This window comes from Dama dama, chromosome 27 (assembly GCF_033118175.1).
Source record: "Dama dama isolate Ldn47 chromosome 27, ASM3311817v1, whole genome shotgun sequence".
Classification (NCBI taxonomy): domain Eukaryota; kingdom Metazoa; phylum Chordata; class Mammalia; order Artiodactyla; family Cervidae; genus Dama; species Dama dama.
In genome coordinates this window covers 43,614,472-43,634,413 of record NC_083707.1, presented here as the reverse complement: position 1 = coordinate 43,634,413, position 19,942 = coordinate 43,614,472, and the positions used below count along the sequence as shown (strand labels likewise).

Below are 19,942 nucleotides of genomic sequence, written 5' to 3'. Positions count from 1 at the left end.
CACGATGCAGTGTTTTCTGAAGAAAATGGTTCAGGGATGTGTGGACTGGCAGGTGTGTGCAGACCAGTTGGAGTCTAGTGTGAGGGACAGCAGCGAGAAGGGATGAAGGCCTGGACTGGGCATCCCAGAAGGAGGACCAAGGGCATGGTGACCACAGAGGAGGAAGGGGCGAGTCCACCGGTATGAGACGAGGACTGTGTCAGAAGTTGTGGGATCCGAGTATAGAGAACTAGGACTCTGTTGGAAATTGTGGGGTCCATGTGTAGAGAACTGGGATTCTGTCAGAAATTGCGGGGTCCGCTTGTAGAGAAGTGGGGACTCTGTTGGAAGTCATGGGATTGCAGGGTAGGGTACAGGACCCTATCGGAAGTTGTGGGGCCCACGTGTAGAGATGAATTTTATTTGAGCTCTCCCCTCTCTGGAACCCTTCCCCCTTCTCATTACTTTTCCAACATGAAATAGGAAAGGGGCCTCCAGTTGTGCACATGAACTTTTTTATACCACAACAGTAAACATGTGGCTCCTATTACTTCACATGGCCCTTTGGGAATTAATGTGATTTTTTGTGAGCTGTGTTTTTCGAGTCTTGTTTCAGGAGGGGTTAATTAATTAAAAAAAAATTACCTATAAGAAGCCCTTTAGTCTGTTCCTGTCAGGGAAGAAAAAGATGGATTTTCAGAAATCTATTAGTGTAGAAGACTGTATTATATAAACAGTGGCGAGCATTTCTGGGAACTGGCTTTGAGTGTCCCAGACACTGTGACCTGAATTTGGAAGAAAGAAAGAGGCCATTGATCTTGAGCCAACATCATTCAAGCAAAGAAAAAGCAAGTGGTCGCCCAGGATTGTGGGGTGACCTTAGGTTGGGGCCAGGGTGTGACGCAGAGTTGAACTGCACCATATAGGCCATACCTATGGGAGCAGAGTCCTGGCACCACCCCTGCCCAGCCTGGAGCTCTAGCAGGTCCACCTCGACCTGGCTTAGGCCCTAGGGGACCAAGTCTGGCCAGCTGTGTGTGGTCAGCACAGTGTGGTGGCTGAGGACTGCAGCGGGGCAGTTGTCTGGGGAAGGGTTAAAACACCTCCTGGAACCTCAGACCTGGAACGTCAGGCCTGTTTATAGAAAGATGTATGTTAACCATGTGCCTGGGTTGAATATTGTGCAGAGACATATTAGTGGGTCACTGCTCCCTCTGAATGAGGAGTAGGAGGCAGAGCAGTGCTCCCGGGGATGGGGGTCAGCTGGCAGAGCTGAGGGATGTTTTCATAATGAGTTAGGCAGAAATAAAGGTTGTCGGGAATATCCAGGAAGTGGTGCTGAGTAGCCAGGCAGGCTGTATGAGACAGGAAGCATTTAGCATGTTGGTAAACCATGTTATCAGCACATCAGCCAAGGCATGTCAACAGTTCTAGGACTGGGAATTGTTACCATGTGGAAAATAGCAATTAGGAGAGCAGTTTCAGTTAAAAATGTAAAGAATTGTATCTTTAATTCTTGAATTGTTCCTCTGTGCCTGTGTAGCTGAATCTGAAAGATAACTTATAATGGGGACAATTGTATCTTTAAAAGCTTTGAAATTGTTTTTTTAAAAATAACTTTAAAAAAACATTTTATTTATTTATTTACCTTTGGGTATGCTGGATCTTCGTTGCTATGTGGGCTTTTCTCTAGTTGTAGCAAGCAGGTGCTACTCTAGCTGTGGTGTGTGGGCTTCTCATTTCAGTGGCTTTGCTTGTGGAGCGCAGGCTGTAGGGCCCCTGGGCTTGATAGTTGCGTCTCCTGGGCTTAGTTGCTCAGTGGCATGTGGGGTCCTCCCAGACCAGGGATCAGTACCATGTCTCCTGCATTGGTAGGCAGATTCTTCACCGCTGAGCCACTGGGTAAGGCCCAAAACTTTGAAATTCTTAAACAGAAAACCAGTAAAGATGTGAAATTATACTGGTAGAAATTTATAAAAACAGAGAATTCACTCATCATGATGCGTGATTTAAGAGGATCTGGTGGCGTGTGTGGTGCAGGTCAGTGGTGGAGACCCAGGTGCTGCTCCAGTCCTGCTCTGCCATTTTCTTACATGTGACCTTGGGTGCATTACTTAACCCTTGCCTTGGTTTTCTCATCTGGAAAATGGGTTTTAATGGGATTGTTATATGGGTTAATATATAAAAAGCTTAGAATGTGCCTACAAAATAGTAATTGTTACAAAAGTGTTAGCTATTAATATATTCCAAATTCTCCTAAAGAAAATCTTCCCAAACTTGTATGTGTGATTATCAACAACCAAATGAAAAGTCATGGTGCATTACATGAAACACGTCTTACTGCAGTAGATTTTTAAAAGAAAAAACTTATGTGAAGTAATTAGCCTCCAACTAATAAAAAATAAATAAATAAATAAATGAAAAAAAAAAATAGAAAAAACTCAACATTCAAAATAAATAAATAAATAAAAGAAAAAACTTAGAACTAACTTTTCCCCCTTAATTTTCACTTTTTAGACTGGTGAAACCAGAACAATATCTCACTTTCATTATACTACCTGGCCAGATTTTGGAGTCCCTGAATCACCAGCTTCATTTCTCAATTTCTTATTCAAAGTGCGGGAATCTGGCTCCTTGAACCCTGAGCACGGGCCTGCGGTGATCCACTGCAGTGCCGGCATCGGGCGGTCGGGCACCTTTTCTCTGGTGGACAGCTGCCTTGTTCTGGTAAGTGACCTCATTTCAGGCTCCCGTACCTTATTGTTGTTTCCACTGGCAGAAGTAAGTTCAAATGCCAGGATCCCAGAACTGTGCTTTTCAAACTTAAACGTCTGCCTGTTTTTTAGAGAAACCAAAAATTCTGTTTCACATCCTTTCAGCTGCCTCTTGCTTGCGATGAGTGGGTGGGGTTGTGACCAGGATAATCCTCGAGCTCTGGGAGGAGACTTGTGCTGGTAGCTTCGTGTTAGCTAAATGATAGGTTGTCTCCCTCACCCACTGTATTTTTCAGACATCAGTTGGTAGATAGTATTGAATTCCTTCTTGCCTTGGTTTTCTTATTTACAAACTGTGGGTAGTGCTGGTATTTCCCTCCCAGGACTGTTGGGAGAATTAAGTGAATCAGTGTATTAGGAACACATACTGTCTAAGCCCCTTGGTCAGTGTGGTGTTGACATCACCCACTGAGGTTCCTGTGGTGCCCGAGGGCCATGTGTTGCCCCAGCCCTCCCAGCCCCCGCCGGGGCACCAGCATGTGCCTGTCCTTCTTTTATGGTATCTTAGACGTCACTGTGTTAACACCGTGTTTAATAGCCCATGCTTCCATCTAAAGCCAATTATTATGTGTAAGTGAGCTTTGATGTGTTTAAGAACTCTTAAGCATCTGGTCTGTTGATGGTAAATATTAAAACTGGATCATGTGTGTGTCAGTTCCCTCCCAAAGTTACTGTATCAACTGTTCTCTTTTCCACTTGGGGTGGGGTGGGATGGGGTAGGGTCACAGTGGACTAAGCCTGACTGCTGCAGCAGCGGTCTGCCGTATCATCTGCAGTGTTGTCACCGTGGGTCTCTCTCCTCCACCCCCTTGGGTGCTACCTTCCATAGACTTGTGTACAGACGTGAGGCTGCTGTGTACAGATATGAAGGCAGGGGGCGCCCAATGAAAAGATTTACTCCTTAAAAAAGAAGGGCACTAATCTCTGTATTTATCCTTACGTTAAGCCAACACGCAGCATAAATCCTTCCTTCGACCAATCACCAATCGCTAGGCTAACACAAGTGAGATGACTATTAGCTGGAGTCAGCCGTGGGTCCTCCCTCTGCTGCCTGGACAGGGAACGGCGGCCTGGGCCGGCTTGCCGTTAGTGGTTATCTTGGATTGCTTCTCTTTTCTGGACTCTTAACAACAAAAGGCTTGAATATTGTTTACCTCTCTTGCAGATAGAAAAAGGAGACAATATTAACATTAAACAACTGTTACTGAATATGAGAAAATACCGAATGGGGCTAATTCAGACGCCAGATCAGCTCAGATTTTCCTACATGACGATAATAGAAGGAGCGAAGTTTATAAAGGGAGACTCAAGTATACAGGTAAACCGTGTGTCAAGTGTATTGTTGTCAGGTAACTGCACTCTGTGTAAGCCACAGGGCTTTTCCCCTCCTCCCGAGAAGCATATTTACATTAATATGGTGGGTCCAGCTGGCTTCTGAGAGGGAAAAGCCTGTGCCCACCTCTTCACATGCTCCTCAGCCTCTTGTTAAATCCTGCTTGTCTCTCAGAAGCCCAGCTGGGAACATGGTTTCATTAAAAAAAGTAGAAGTTTCATGTAGAAGAGAGTCTGAACATTTACTCATTGAAATAACTGGAAAAATTAGGTACTTTTGGCCCATTAAAACCTGGCTTGGCATTACACAAGAATACTTAGTTTGTAAATAGATTATCCCATCTGCTACAACAGTGAGCAAGCAGCTTGAGTACTTGCAGCAGATACAATGCACCAGGACAGTGTTGTTTTTCTCTGGTTGGTAGCTTTATTCTCATGAGGGTGTTTTTCTTCTGCAAAAGCTAACATTGGTTTTCAGAAACCTGTGTTTATGTACTAACATAAAATGTAAAATAGAAACAGAAGTTAGACTCCGGTTTCTTGTCTGAGCCAATCCTATAGAATTTTACATAAGCAGGTAGATTTTCTTTTTGTTTCTCCTACATAAAACCACTTACTCGCTCTCTAGCTTCTGTGATTATGGCCAAAAGAGCAAGATTCTAAATAAGCCCTGTTTTGTAACAGATCACACCATCTGTGGAATGATGTATAAATAGTTGTGTCATATAGATTACACAGATATTTAAATACCTCTGAACAATTTTATTTATCAGCTAACGTTTTTGTTGTGATCATTGGTATTATTTTAACTATTCAAGACAGTCTTTATCAATTAAAATTTGAAGTTTTATTTAAAAGGTTCCCCCTCTTTAGCATCAAAGGAAAATTTTTAATGAAGAGAAAGGTGAGGTTCCTCAGTGCCCTCAATCAGTAAAGTGCTTGGTGTGTGAAGATTAAACCCATGAGACGTTAGTGCCTCCCCCAGACGCCGCCTCAGCATTCAAGATGGGGAGCGTCTCTAACGTGCATGTCTACCAGCTTCAGTGCCAGTGTGTGTGCTGACCCCGTCTGCTATGCTCATTCCCTGGCTCCTCCAGACAGGCGCTTCCTCAGGGCACTGCCCCTCGCTGCACTTAGAACACGGATGTGCCTCCTCTGAGGGTTGCTTTCCCCATGGAGGTGGGTTTTACGGACGTGATTCCCATGGTGACTGTGGTGTGTGGCTTGGGGGAGTTTCTTCTGTCCCAGTTTATCTGTGCTGTGTGACCGTCACGTCCCTTACCCAGCATCTTCATCCCTGCTCAGACCCACAGGTCCTTTGCCTCCTTACACAGGGCCCATTGGAAATGCCCCTGTTTCTCCAGTGCTCAGGGTCAGAGAGCCTGTTACCTTCCAGGGGGCTCAGTTTCCACAGAATTGGTCTCAGCAATCAGTTAGTGCCTACTGAATATATGAGAATTTGGAGACTGTGAAAGTACATCATTTACAACGTAAAAGTCCTCGATAACTCACCCTCACCCCCCAGCGTGTAACCACTAATGCGTGTGTGTGTGTGTGCTTCCAGGGTTGCATGTCCATGCATCAGTAGTATTTATGTATCAGTGTATGGACTTGTTTATTTTATGTAGTTACTTTCAGACTGTTTTCTCCTTCTGGAACCCCTGATGTCTCATGCTGTAGCCATGTGTTTGTTTAGTGTTGAGATGTAGCCAGTCTGAATCGAGTTCTGCTTAAAATTTAAGATGTACAAATACAGGGAGAAAGAGTGTAAAAGATCTCAGTAATTTAAAAAATATCATGTGTTCAAATGACAATATTTTTAATATATTGAGTTAAATAAAACATGTTAAAATTCATCCTTTTAAAAAAACATGGCTATTAGCTATTTTTAAAGTTTTATATATATATATATGGCTTACATTACATTTCACTGGACAGTGCTATCCTAGAACCTTAGCTTAGAACAGAACAAAAATCTCAGAGAAATAGATTTCCCTGAAATCTTAAATCATAAAACTGTCCTGTTACAAAGATCAAGAGTTGCTTTGTTGTGTGGAAACCACAGAACGCATGGCTCTAAGTGTCCTGTGCCCCAGAAGCATCTCCTAGAACACATAAGGGGGTGACAGGCAATTTATGGGCTCTTTTTTCTCTCCATGCATCTGCCTCCTCCTCTTTGCCTCTGATTTTGGGGGAAATGAGTATTTGTAAGAAGAACGAGGGAAGCTTCTCTAGTATGAGTTGATGGCAGTGGGTGCGGGATACTGTCTTTCTGTCCAGTAGCACCCGCACTGTGTCAGCTTCGTCTCTGGTTCTTTTTGCTGAACAGGGCATGTGTCTCCACCTTCTGTCTTAATCTGGGCTTATGTGATGCGAGTGGTGTTTTCATTGTTGACTATAGTTTCATGTTTGTTTTCCTGTGAAGATTTCTGACATATGTGGCTATAAAATGACTTAGAACTTGCCAGGACAAAGGAAAGTTGTTAGTATTTACACCTAAAATGACTGTACCTGAAACTAGTAACTGTGTGTGATGACCACATAGTGCATGTTTATGCACTGCCATCTCCAGTGTCCTGGGCCCACCAGGAAAGAGGAGATGATCTCTAGCTGTCTTTAAAAGGACTCTGTTTACCTTCCATCTTTCTGGCCTGAGGTTGTCATGAACGTAGTACCATTGCTGGTGTTTCACATCTTTATTAGTGAATCCTCAGTTCTGCCCAGAGATGTGACAGAAAGACATTGCTCTTTGTTTTTCTCCTTTGAAGTTCACTAGCATTGACAGTCCCCACCCACCACCACCCCTGCACCCTCCTGAGTCTTGGTGGATTCTGGGAAGTGGGCCAATGAGTCTTGCTTTTGGGCATCATCTTGTTTATTGACATTGTTGAGTTTTGTCCAAGTATGAGGCCAAGTTGCAATAACTAGATCTAGGTGAAGAATTGCTCAGCATAATTCTGGAGACAGTTAACATTTTTGTTGGATACTTAAACTCTCTGGTGTCTGACACTGATGGTTATTTCCGAGATGCAGAGCATCCTGAGGGTTTCTGGCACTGTCAACCCAGGCTCTCTGGGTTCACATCCCAGCTCTGCAGCTGTGGAGCCTGGAGCAGGGTGTTTACTCACAGCCCACCTCCCTGTATAACAGGAGGGAGCAGCAGGAGGAGCCGCACCTCTTCCGGGGGTCTCTTGAGGATAGGGGACCAGTGTAGGTGGAGTCTTAGGTCAGCAGGGGTGTGGTAGTGTTCAGGAAGTAGCTGTCTCTCCACTGCATTTCCTCTAGTATAAAAAATGCTATTTGGACAGAGAAAAACATTTTCAATGGTAAAGAACAAAATTGACACAGTCACCTCAGGTGAAAGCATCTTACTCTTGTGTGTTGTTATATGGGTTCTCAGTTCTTGGTGAGATAGTCTTTCTGGATGTGATGGAGACACCACAGGTCCCTTTTGGGAGAACACAGACCCACCCCGGGCGCCTCATGTCAAGGTTGTCTTTCCCTGAGGTCCACCTCCTTCCGGGCCTCGCCTGCCTGGCCTTGCTTTCAGGCTCCCCTTCCTCTAGCCACGCTGTTGTGCTCACTGCCCTCCAAACACAACAATTTACAGAGTTGTACTTTCTGAGTCTTTTGTGAGTCAACTTCATAGAACAAAAGGAGATCCATTCACACACTATGCAGCTTCATAGAAAGCTTCATAGAAGAGCCATGTCAGGGAAGGTGGAGTGTGACAAAATACCTTTTAATTCCTTTGTTGTGTAATGAGACAAGCTGGAAATTAGTTTATCGGTGTGTCAGTGAATCTCCTGAAATTTTTAAATCTAAACATACAGGCATTGTTTAAGTAGTGCCATTTTGTACCATAGTAACTGCAGAGAATGAGTATTTGTCAGTCCCAGAAGAATGTGAGTTGTGCAGTATTCCTTCTCTGTCAGAATCCTTGAAATTCTCAGACGGTAGTTTCAGGGAACCTTACTCATTATTAGATCTGAGACTCCACACTTGCAGGATAGATCTCCAAAGAGGGCCTCTCAGGTCTGTGCCGGAGTTAGAGTTTGAGGTCATGGAAGCCATTGGCTGTCCCAGCCATGCCTCTGCTCCTCCATGGATGGCCAGGAGCTGGGTGAACGTGTTCCCAGCCCTTGGAAGACTTGGAGAGCCTGGGTCTTCCTGCCTCAGAGGAGGAAAGTGGATGGCTCTTCATCATGGTCTGAGTCCTGCCACCCCACAGTCCTGGCTGCTGGGGACCTTCCCGCCCTGGGTCGGGCCAGCTGCCAGGGCTGCTGGTGCCTGTGGTGGGCACAGGCTTTGGAGTCCTCTGGCACTGCAGGGACTTGCTGGTTCTCTCTAGACTGGACAGTGGCAATGAGCCGAAGGACATGGGTCACATTCATGGGCCATCTTGGTCACCCTTCCTGCAACAGGTGCCTCTGCACTGGGGACAGTACAGTCAGACTTTGAAGATCTTACTGTGAGGTCCTAGTGTAGTTTGTCTCAAATGGGCTAAAGTCACTGTGTTTTATTAAGGTGGTTGTGTTCAACTACATACTGATGTGCATCAGTATTAAATGCTTTATTATTATTATTATTAAATTCAACTTCAAGTAGGCATAGCTAGAAGTGGTTTGACAAAACATGTTTTCCTCTTTCATTCATATATTAGCATCACAGGCTTCTCTTAACTATATAATTGCATTTCATAAATTTTATTTAAGGAAAATCAAAGCTCTAGTGTTTTCATTTGTTTCTCATTTCTCTTCCCTATGTAGAAACGTTGGAAAGAACTTTCTAAGGAAGACGTATGTCCTGTTTTTGATCATTCACCAACCAAAATAATGACTGAAAAATACAATGGGAACAGGATAGGCCTAGAAGAGGAAAAACTGACAGGAGACAGATACTCAAGTCTGTCCTCTAAAACACAGGAAACTCTGGAGGAGAACAGCGAGAGGTAAGGTTACTATAGTAATGTGCTTGTAAAGATGAGACTCTTATTTTAATAAGTTTGTGGATATGAACTAATATAGATCCTTTGTTTATTGAATTAATGTAACAATTTATTATTGCAGGGCATTTAAATAGTATATGATGGCATCATTGAGCTCAAAGAAGACAGTTTATAAACAGAAACCTGTTGGAAAATGGCTTGACACAATATGGGTTTAGCATGGTATTAGAGTGTAAAAGTGAATATTGGTGTGTAGTATGGCACAGAAAACAAGCGATAATACCTGCTGTTTGTGTAGTTATGCAGTGTTCATGCTCCTATTATACAGTGTAAGTGATAATATTTCTTTAATACCATTGAGGGCATGAGTGCTCAGTTGCTAAGTCTTGTCCAACTCTTAGTGACCCCATGGACTGTAGCCCTCCAGGCTCCTCTGTCCATGCCTGGCGGGACCTCTGTGCTAGGCAGGAATACTGGACTGGGTTGCCATTTCCTCCTCCAGGGGATCTTCCCGACCCAGGGATTGAACCAGTGTCTCCTGTGCCTCCTGCATTGGCAGGTGGATTCTTTACCACTGAGCCACCTGGGAATCCCATTAATACCATTATGAAATAGTTAAATGAATATTTCAATTTAAATTTGTTATTGAAAGAAAAAAGTCTTTCTAAAAAATCACATAAAATGCCCTATACTTTTAGAGTTTTGAATCCATATGAATGGCTAAACTATTCAAGTTTTTAAATTTGAAAAATTATACTTCTAGGGCTCCAGGTATCTCACATTGTATGAAGTTGGTATCCTGAGGTGTGAGTTTCTTAGAAAAGTGAAGGAACACTTTTTCTTCCTCTCTTCAGTATCTGAGTTGACTTTTTTTTTCTTTTTGTCAAACATGCTTTTTCTTGTGAAAAATTTTACATTGTAGTCACATTTGTTACTTTGGGATCTCGGGATATGCTGTGAAAACCATTAAGAAGTGTCTTTACGTTATAGCTTCATTTCTGTGTTTCCCCAAGACATAAGGAATTGCAATGCATGGCAGTTACATGTTGTGCTGCAGAGTTTGTTCTGACTCAGCTGTGCTGCTACTTATATGTGATGTCAGTAGTTTAGTCACAAGTTAAGGCATAGAGGTATTTGTCTTTTCTTCTACCTCAGACTTAATGCTTTTAAGTCGGGAAATAATACTGTGAGCTCTGTATCCTTTTATATATTTTATATGTGCTTTGCCTGCTCTTGATTACAAGGTAATTTTTTTCTTTTTTAACTGGCAGGTACATACATACTTGTTATATGAATTTTCAGTCCAGGAGTGAATTTTGAGTAATAGTTTTTGCACATCATTGTAGGAAATACTCAGGAGGAGATCATTCAGGCAGAGCTACCTGTGTCTGTGATAAGGAAAAGTGGAAGGAAGACTGCAAGGCATACGGAGATGGGCAAAACATAGTCCCAAGTTGCTAATATACTTAGAAGACAAAACAAGAACCCAGACTAACATCGTAAATGATTTACTGTAATTGAAGTGCTATAAGATAAGAATAGAAGGACTCCAGGGGCTGAGAGAAGCAAAGAGAAGTGTGTTCTTAGTTTAGAAGGAAACAGACTTGGAGAACAGCAGAAAAGCTATTTGGGCAGGACCAAGGCCACACGGTAGGTGAACACTGGAGAGTCTTTGTGAGCACGTGTGCTCTCATCTCCTTTGTGTGTTAACTAGGAGTGGGGTTGCTGGGTCACACGTGGTCACTCCATGGGGATCATTTTTAAGCCATTTTTTCCAAGTGGCTGCATCACTTTGCCTTCCCACCAGCAGTGGCTGAAGGTGCCCGTATCCCCAAGAATAATTTAACATTGACAAAATAATCTAATATGTAGACTATATTTAAAGTTCTGTAATTATCAAAAACCCACTTTATAGCTTCATAGAAAATAACTGTACTGAGATACATATAAAGTTGACAGATTTAGAGCATACAGTTCAGAGTGTTGAGTATATTTACAGAGTGACATAACAGTCACCATAATGTAATTTTGGAACATTTTTATAATCTTGGTCTGTTCAGCTATTTAAAAAAGTAATTCATGATCTTGTCCAGGATCATGCAGCATATGAGTGGTTCTTCAGGCTCCTTCCCTGGGACCATCCACCACCTTCTGTTCACTCCCTGTTGGACATTGTTTGCAGCTTTTAGACGAGTTGCCTTCTAGGACACCCCATGATCTGGATCCCTCTGACTGTTCCTCATTATTAGATTTCAGTTAAACACTTGGGGCAAGAAGAAAGCTGGCTACTGATATAGTAGACACTGAAGAGGCATTCAGGACTCTTAACCAAGCAGCACGTCAGGGCTGTGCCTCACACCGATTGCTGTGGCAGAGGCAGCCTGACTGAAGGCAGGGAGGCTGGTTAGGCTTCCGCTGTAACACAGCAGTACCTGAAGGGAGATGGGGTTTGTGAGATTTAGATTTAGTTTCTTTGTAACTGATTTTAGTAGCCCTTACACGTGATGTAATTGTTATGCAAAATATATAGATGAGTACTCTCTTCTTTTAAAAATATATGTTAAATAGGCAAGTTTCCATCCAGTTCACTTCAGTTGTTCAGTCTTGTCCAGCCCTTTGCGACCCCATGAGCTTGCTCAAACTCATGTCCATCGAGTTGGTGATGCCATCCAACCATCTCATCCTCTTAAATTTCCATGAGTTTCCATTAAGTAAGTGAAAAAAAAATTTAAGTTTTGCTTTCCATATCATTTGAAGAAGGGAAATTATTTTAAACACTACTCAAGCTTATTAAAAAACACATTTTAAAAGTATTATAAAATGATTAGCTTTCATCAGCTTCAGGGCTTGTGTTGCTGCCAGACTTTGCATATAACTGAACTCTCAGATCTGCTCACACCTGCTGAATTGATTCCACTTTGCATTCTAAGGTGTCAGTTTCTTCGTGCAAAGTTTTTTTTGCTTCTTCCAGCATTTCCCATGTTTTTTTCCTCAAGAGTGCCTGATGGGAAGATTGCCAGTCTGATAATCACTAAGCAGTCCTGATCTACAAGCATGATGTCCTCACAAGCATCTCTAAGTTTTAGAACTGTTTCCTTTTTCTGTTTTTTCCTTCAGCTCTACTTGTGATTCTACTTGTATACTATGAAAATGTGTCTTGTTGATTTTCAAAAGTAACAGCATCTGCTACTGCTGCCTTCTTCATGGTGGCTGTCATCTTGGGCTTTTGAGATTTTTTTCTTAAGGGGGAAAAATAGTAAAGTACATGTTGCCATCAACTGATCTTTGCTTTGTTCCAGGACTGTGATGTTGGGAGTCAGATAGCTTCCATTAAAACAAAAATTCTGTATTGAACAGGAAAACAGGAGCTAGAAAAGGGTGTGGACAGAGGACAGTAGGCACTACACAGCGGAACATTCAAGAAAAATGTTAAGTTTAGGGGTTTTTGTGAAAAATCAGATGTAAACTCCAGAGGGGACCGGATGCTGAAGGGACCCTCTGTCTTCTCACTACTGCTGACTGGTTAGCAAAGAAATATAGAACACTGACACTATGGTTCTTTTCAGGTCCCACCAGAAGTATTTATTAGCACAAAGTTGAACCGGCAATTGTTGAACAATCCGAGTGTTATCTCTGGACCATTCAGAGCATTGAGGCCCTTCCCCTTCTTCTTAAGGAGTTGAGGGGTGGGGGGGTTGTGGGCTGAGTCCCTACCTGCAGCTGAGCCCGCCTGCTGACGCTCTGTCTGTTCACAGTGCTCTGCGCAAGCGCCTCCGGGAGGACAGGAAGGCCAGCACTGCCCAGAAGGTGCAGCAGATGAAGCAGAGGCTGAGCGAGACTGAGCGCAAGAGGAAAAGGTGGTTATATTGGCAACCTATTCTCACTAAGATGGGGTTTGTGTCAGTCATTCTGGTTGGCGCTTTTGTTGGCTGGACACTGTTTCTTCAGCAGAATGCCCTATAAGTAACTAATTCTGCCCCACAAGCTTCGGCCCTAGCTGCTGACAGTGTTGCGTGAGTCACAGAGTTGGTCTGTGACTCCTCACAGACTTCTCACCCACAGAGAAGTGTGGTGTCTGGTCCCCCCAGCACCCCAGGGCACTGCCCACACTACCCCCCCACCCCAAGTAAAGACTTGAATGCTTCTTAAGAACTGGTACATTTTCCACTGTGTTCATACATGCTAAGTGTAATATTTCACCTGACCAGACTGAGAGATCCTTTACCATAAGGGTTCATTTTTGGAGGCTGTCTGGATTTTAACCTGCACTTGATATAAGCAATAAATATTGTGGTTTTATCGACATTATTATTGGAGAGAAAATGACCTTTAAGTAATGCGTGTAATGTATAATGTACTGTTGACATGGGCATCAACATTTTATATTCTTAACCATTTCAGGGTAAATATATTTTATAAGTACCTATTTAATCTTACTTTTGTAGTTAAATGTACTTTTTAAAAGCTCAATTTGAAAAAAATCTGTTACCATAAAAATAATAATAAATTGTATGTTGATTCAATTGTACTGGATACGTTTTCCTAAAGAGAAGTTTGATATGAGCAGGTAGAGCTCTGAATAAGTAATTTTTACTATATATTTGCATTTCTTTTATGTTTTACAGTCTTCCCAATTTTAAAAAGAAAAACAAACAAAGAAACAAAAATTTTCTCTAAAAATATCTTTGAAGGAAGGTTCTCCTTACTGGCGTAGTCAGGTAACAGTTGGTCAAGACTTTGTAAAGAAACTGGTTTCTGTAAAGCCCATTATTAATACTGTTTATCTTTCAGGAAAATTTCAATGTAATTACCCTAAGTTATAATTGGGGTAAATCATGATTTAGGAAATCAAAATAAGGAGCAGCATTTTATTATCCATGATTTCCATTTATTTGAAGTTTTGCAGTAAAAAAAATTTTCAAGTTCTTTCTACTTCAATAAATAGTATAATGATGTTCAAACTTTACACTGTCCCTTTAACTTTTTAATGAGTATTTTTAAAGCATATTGTTTAATGAATTTAACTGCTCATTTGAGTTCTAGTGTTTTAACTTGTTTTATTTAAACTTTAGGTGTTATAAATTTAGTTGCTGAAATAATGAAATCACATTATTTCGGTGGTTTCAAACTATGCTGGTGGGATGTCTAAGGGGTCACCAGGAAGGGATAAGGGGGACGCTGAACTTCCAACCAGGCGTCTCTGCTTTATCCACTTTACAGGGTAAGATTGCTGCACCAGGCTGAATCATTTTCAGAGAGCAGTTACCATTTAAACAACAGTTTGAAAAATGGCAGTATAGATAGACTTTTAAGTGGGTTTGAATAGCCTTCTAAGAGTGTGATAGCAGGACACATGTGGTGCTCTGTGTGGAGGACAGTTGTGTCTGGAGCATGCCCTGCTCAGCACCACTGCGTCCCATTAGCTTTACACTGAAGGAGGTAAGAGGGACATTTCTGTGTCTGCCTGCTTGATACCTGTGTTCAGGCACCAAGGTCCTTACCTTTTAGGTCATTATTGGTTTAAAATCTTTCTTTCCAATTTGCCTTGGTTTATTTTTGCTAAAATACAGTAGTTACTGTGCAAGTCAAATACAGGTAGACCTGTTCAATTCCAACTACAGGTAGCCTTGCTTTCAGTAAAAGTAAAGTAAAAAGACTTTATGGGAAACACAAGCTGGTAATGATACCCTTGTTCCCAGGCAGAGCAGGACGACTGATTTGTGGGGTTCAGTGCTTCAGCTTTGCTCTCTGTCTGCTTTCTGTCCTTCTGGAGCTGTGTGTCCTAATGTATTCTTCAAGTCACATCCAGGGCAACAGACCCTTGTTAATCAACTTCTGCATAGGTTAGTTCTCTCCCTCCTCTTGTCAAATCCTTGAGGCGAGCACGTCGGTTTTTACCAGGGGTCGTGTTTTTTACCATTTGCTACAAATGGGTGGCGAGGTGCCTGACCTTTATTAAAGGAGGTGTCTGGTTGAGGGAGGGCGGACAGGCGGGGTCGTGGCCTTAGGTAACAGCCGCAGAGGTCAGCAGCCACAGTGGTTTGCGTCTTCCCAGGGCGTGGTCTTGATGGTGTTTCCTAATTAGAACAGATGCTGAACATGAGTTCTATGTTTGACTTTGCTGAGGTGGTATTTTCTTAATTAAAAAAAGCCAGAAGTTTTGTTATTTTTAAGAAAGAATATTTGCATTAATACCTGGTTCATTTTGTGTTCGTGTCTGTTTCTGCTCGTAAGCAGGCAGCCCTGATTCAGAGCCATCTTCTCCGGTTGCACTATGGGCTCCGACCTTGTGTCCACGTTCATCCGAGCACTTTATGTCATCCTCCTGCTGGTTTTTATCTATAATTGCACGTGTGGAATATACACAAACCCAATTCTCTATATTTAGTGGGTCCATATGTATTTTAATGTGAAAATGCAGAGAGGACTGTAGTGACACAGACCGTTTCTTGTGTTTAGAGAACAATTTTGTATTTGTCCTTTTTTCTCTTTGGTCTTTTTGGTCCATTTCATTATGTATTGGTATTTCTACCAAGGAATGAACAAAAAAAAGAAAAAGGAAGTAAAGTTGATTCTTTTTTAATATAGCTCTGCCTAACAGGTGTGTCAGAGGAAGGAATTGTGACTCAAATTATTAATTTTATGTACACTTGTGCATGTCCCCTTTGTTTCAGATAAACTAGAATTGATGGTTTGAATCAAAAAACACCTGTTAGTTTAAGAGACAGTTTCTGATGCAGAGCCCTCCTTCTGCTTTCATCAGTTCCACCTTTGCTTTCAGGGCTCTTGGCAGTGACGGTTGTTCCCATTTAGTGGTGGTTTCCGCTGCTCTGGGCTCCGTGTTTCCGAGTGTTCTCTGTTGACCTCCAACTGATGCAGGTGTTGGGGTCACTGAACCAGAGTCACCTGAGACTTGACTTTCCCACTGTCTCTTCTGGTCCTGGTGCTGAAGAGTCCGGTGTGTTAGAATTCAATTCTCAGAGAAAGGTGTAACTTCTGCAAGTCGCTTCTCTCTTAGAAGAATGTCTCAGACTAGATTCTGTGTGAGCTGACACAGGCCAGACCTGATGACTGGAAATCTTGTATTGACCACTGTATACTCTAGGGAAGGCACTTCTGAAGTGCCTGCCTGGTTATTATACAGGGTTTTTTTATTTATTTTTTAAAATTTTATTAATTTTTAGTATGTGGGATCTTAGTTCCCCAACCACGGATCAAACCTGTGCCCCCTGCATTGGAAGCTCACAGTCTTAACCACTGGATCACTAGGAAAGTCCCCTGTACAGGTTTCAGGATCTTGCTGCCTTGATTTTTACTTTCAGACACAGTCTTACAGACACTTTGTAAATGTAGCTCACTGTAAGTCGAATGCTGCTGTGCGTGTCATCCACTTTTCCTGAGTCCAGGCAAGAGTGTAGGAGTCACGCTATCTGTCAGTGCTGACTGGTTTCTGATTCTGGCAGGTCAGAGAGGGGCTGTCAGTGGGTATGAAGCATAGGTGTGAGCAGGAGCAGTGAGTCTGGGCCCCCGTCGCCACGTCACAGCTGTTTACATCTCTCACATCAGGAAGTTCTTGTTTGGCTTTGACTTGTTTAGATGATGGGGTGCACCATCTTCTAAACACAATTTTCAAAAACAGAAATGTAGTAATTTTTTACATAATAAAATGCAGTCATCCTGGCTCACTGAAAATACAGGTCTTGTCTTCCCTGGATGATGTATTCTGGAGCTTTCCCCAAGTTCGCTGATTTGAATTTGAGGCTGCTCTCCCTCACATCTGTCTTCAGAGCCTTGTTTCTGGGCCAGCGGCACCACAGCTCCTGCAGCAGTGGACGAGTCAGAAAGGCCAGGCGTCCTCTGTGCTCCTGGGTGTGTACGTGCTGTCCCATCACAGAGGGTGCCTGGGCGAGCGGTGACTCAGCCAGAGGCTTTATCAGGAACAGCCTGACCATGGACATTCTCCAGCGCCCTCACAAGCTCTGTGCGGTCCAGTGGGAGAATGAACAGTTCAGTCATTGGAACTCTTTCTGTTTGGGTTTTGTAATTTAGAGTGGAATATGGGACTTAGAGGACTCAGGGTGGATATCACTTGCAGAATCTAATACTTTCTGGTTTTCCACCACATAGTATGTTTGGGGAGCTGTAAGGAGAGTGGCTGGGAGTTTTTATCTTTATGGAGACTGTTTCCTGCAGCCCCCCCACCAAAGAAAAACATCATTTCTTTACTGTTGCTTTCATTTGGTATAGATTTTTTAGACATATGATGACAAATTACTGCTATAAAAAACCTGAAGTTATTTCGAGTTTGGTGAATTCAGGAGAGGGAAACTGGGCAAGCTAATCTTGTCTGTAAGGCAGTGAGTGCCTTGCTCACCCCAGAGTCTGTGACTCTTTTCAGCGAAACATGAGTTTAAACATCTGGTGACTGGAACTACTTTGGGAGAATTTGACTTTGTTCCTTTAGGTGTGGAGCTGGCCCCTGTTGAGACCTTACGTTGTTCTACAGAGTTGTTCATCTAGTGGAGTGTGTATTTAATGCACTGCCGGTTGTGTCAGTCGGTTTAAATACACCTCCCCTACATACACGCACACTCCACCTCTCCTAAACACACACACACACTCCACCTCTCCTAAATACACACACATACACCCTGAGTCGGAGAACCGGCAACTTGCCTGCGGCTGTACATCTAGTTCATGTCAGAGCTGAGACATGGACTCCCATCTGTAGAATCCCAGTGACTCCGAATCTCATACTTTCCCATTATGTCTCACTGGGCCTGTTTTTATTTATATAGAACATTAGACAGCTACTTTTGCCCATTAAAACCTGAAATAACCCTCTTTTTATGGTTCAAGTGAAACAAATGTTTTTCCCTCCAAAAAACTTTGTGGAGCAGTTTGAACTACTGCTGATCCAGAGGAATCCTGGAAATAAGACTACCCTGTGACTCAAACCATGGTTCCATTCACTCTGACTGATGGGCTTTGGTCTTTTGCTTTCATGAGGGGGCTTCTGAAGGTGTGGGGAACACTTCGTATTTGCAACAGTCAAGGTTGATCAGGAGCTCCTTTTCTTATGTCGCCCACTTTGGTTCAGGGTTTGGTTTTGTTTCGCTTCCCCGAAGGAAGCACCCGTTGTGTTTCTGTGCCCACAGGCATCTAACGAGAATGTTCCCTTGGTGTCTGGACATTTCTGTGTCGGTGCTGGAAACCTGACACCAAGGAGCCAGCACTCATCCGAGAAGCCAACTCGCAGTGTTGGCTGGAACGTTTTGGATAAAAGTGTGGGTGCAGTTTATGTCTTCTGTTTATATACGTGGGGACACAGTAATAACAGGTATTGAGATCTGGGCTGGTTTTTTTTTTTGTCATAGAGGAAGTTGGGGAAAACCAGTTACCACCTCAGAAATTCAGCTGTTTGCAAATATTGTGAAATAACACTAAAATCTCAGTTGCCCTTAAATTAGTTATTTCATCTCTATCGCTTGTTGAAACTCTCATTTATCTTTACTTTTTGGCATTAAAATACAATAAATCTATCAATTATTTCATGTCTGTGTTTTCTTTTAATACTTAAATCATGTCACTTCAGTTCTGCATTGCTGTGATCATTAGTGTTATCCTTCAGGACAAAATGCACGCTGCTCACAGTCCGTGAGTTAAAGGTATAAGCCAACTTTATGTTCAGACGTTACATTCATTAATATTTTTAGCAGTATGATACATTGGAGGTCCAAATTGGATTAGACTTTTGCATTGAATTCCAAAGTATTGGTAAGTCTAGCACATACCATATAATCTTGCTGAACTGTTGTGGGTACATTTTTTTTTTTAACCTGTCTGTCCGTCAGTATCGCTCACATGGAGGTCATTTCTTGAGTAATACAGGATGACCTACAAAATTCATAGTTAGTGATTCTTGTAAAAGACTTGAGTTATGGTGCTTTAACATAAGTCTGCCTCACACCACCAGTTCTGTTTGAAGAGCAAGCACATAAGCAGCTTTACCAAGATAACAGTGAAGCATTCAGTGTGGTTGAGTGTGATGTGTTGGAATTTTTTTTTTTTTTTTGCCTTTTTAGTTCATTGTTAGTCCTTTTATGTCTGTGTGTGTCTATGTACGTCTGTGTGTTTGGTAAATACGAATTGAATAGATGACTTCTTATTTTATGTTTTAGGCCAAGATTGACAGACACCTAAATATTCATGCCTTGAGAATATTCTGCAGCTATAAGTTTTGAACCATTGATGTGCAAAACAAGACCTGAAGCCCACTCCGGAATCTCAGTGAGGCTTGATAAGCCTGTAGATTGCCTCACATGTGTCTGTTTACAAAGTAAACCTTACATCCAGGGAGCGAAGAGCGCCACCAGCGGAAGACTGTGCAGAAGCCTCTAATTCAGTGCATTGTTAAGTTTTCTAATGCGCGTGTGAAATGTAGAAAGATGTAAAAGAAATAAATTAGGAGAGACTACTTTGTATTGTACTGCCATTCCTACTGTATTTTTATACCTTTTGGCAGCATTAAATATTTTTATTAAATAGACGATGTTGGTTTGTGTGCATTATCTTAGGACAGTTCTGCTTCACATAATGTTCTCCTAAGGGTCTGCTCTCAGGTTTTTATATCCGGCAATCGACGTTTACAGTGAAATTGGTTCAAAACATCGGTCCCTTGCTTCTTTGAGATTTTTATTTAGTTAGCCACCAGTAGCCTGTCAGTGGGCTTCTCTGGTGGCTTAGTGGTAAAAACAGTCTGCCTGCCAGTGCAGGAGACCTGGGTTTGATTCCTGGGTTAGGAAGATCGCCTGGAGAAGGGAATGGCAACACACTCCAGTATTTTTGTTTGGAAAATTCAGTTGGCAGAGGAGCCTGGCGGGCTACAGTCCATGGGGTTGCTGAAGAG

At 42.4% G+C, this 19,942-nt stretch overlaps 1 protein-coding gene and 1 pseudogene across 4 annotated transcripts in view; one reads left to right on the top strand and one right to left on the bottom strand.

Moving 5' to 3' along the window:
* Nucleotides 1-19,582, top strand: part of PTPN2 (protein tyrosine phosphatase non-receptor type 2) — a 63,904-nt gene extending 44,322 nt beyond the window's left edge. The window contains exons 6-11 of one of the 4 annotated variants that reach the window (XM_061131151.1): nt 2,497-2,706; nt 3,919-4,071; nt 8,855-9,036; nt 12,789-12,890; nt 13,659-13,751; nt 19,215-19,582. In XM_061131151.1, coding sequence (XP_060987134.1) covers nt 2,497-2,706; nt 3,919-4,071; nt 8,855-9,036; nt 12,789-12,890; nt 13,659-13,710 — 699 coding nt within the window. In that variant the 3' untranslated portion in view covers nt 13,711-13,751; nt 19,215-19,582. The other 3 variants (XM_061131152.1, XM_061131153.1, XM_061131150.1) reach the window with 3 other exon arrangements.
* LOC133047721 (prefoldin subunit 4-like) lies at nt 9,055-12,782 on the bottom strand (annotated as a pseudogene).
* Nucleotides 19,583-19,942: the final 360 nt, after the last annotated feature.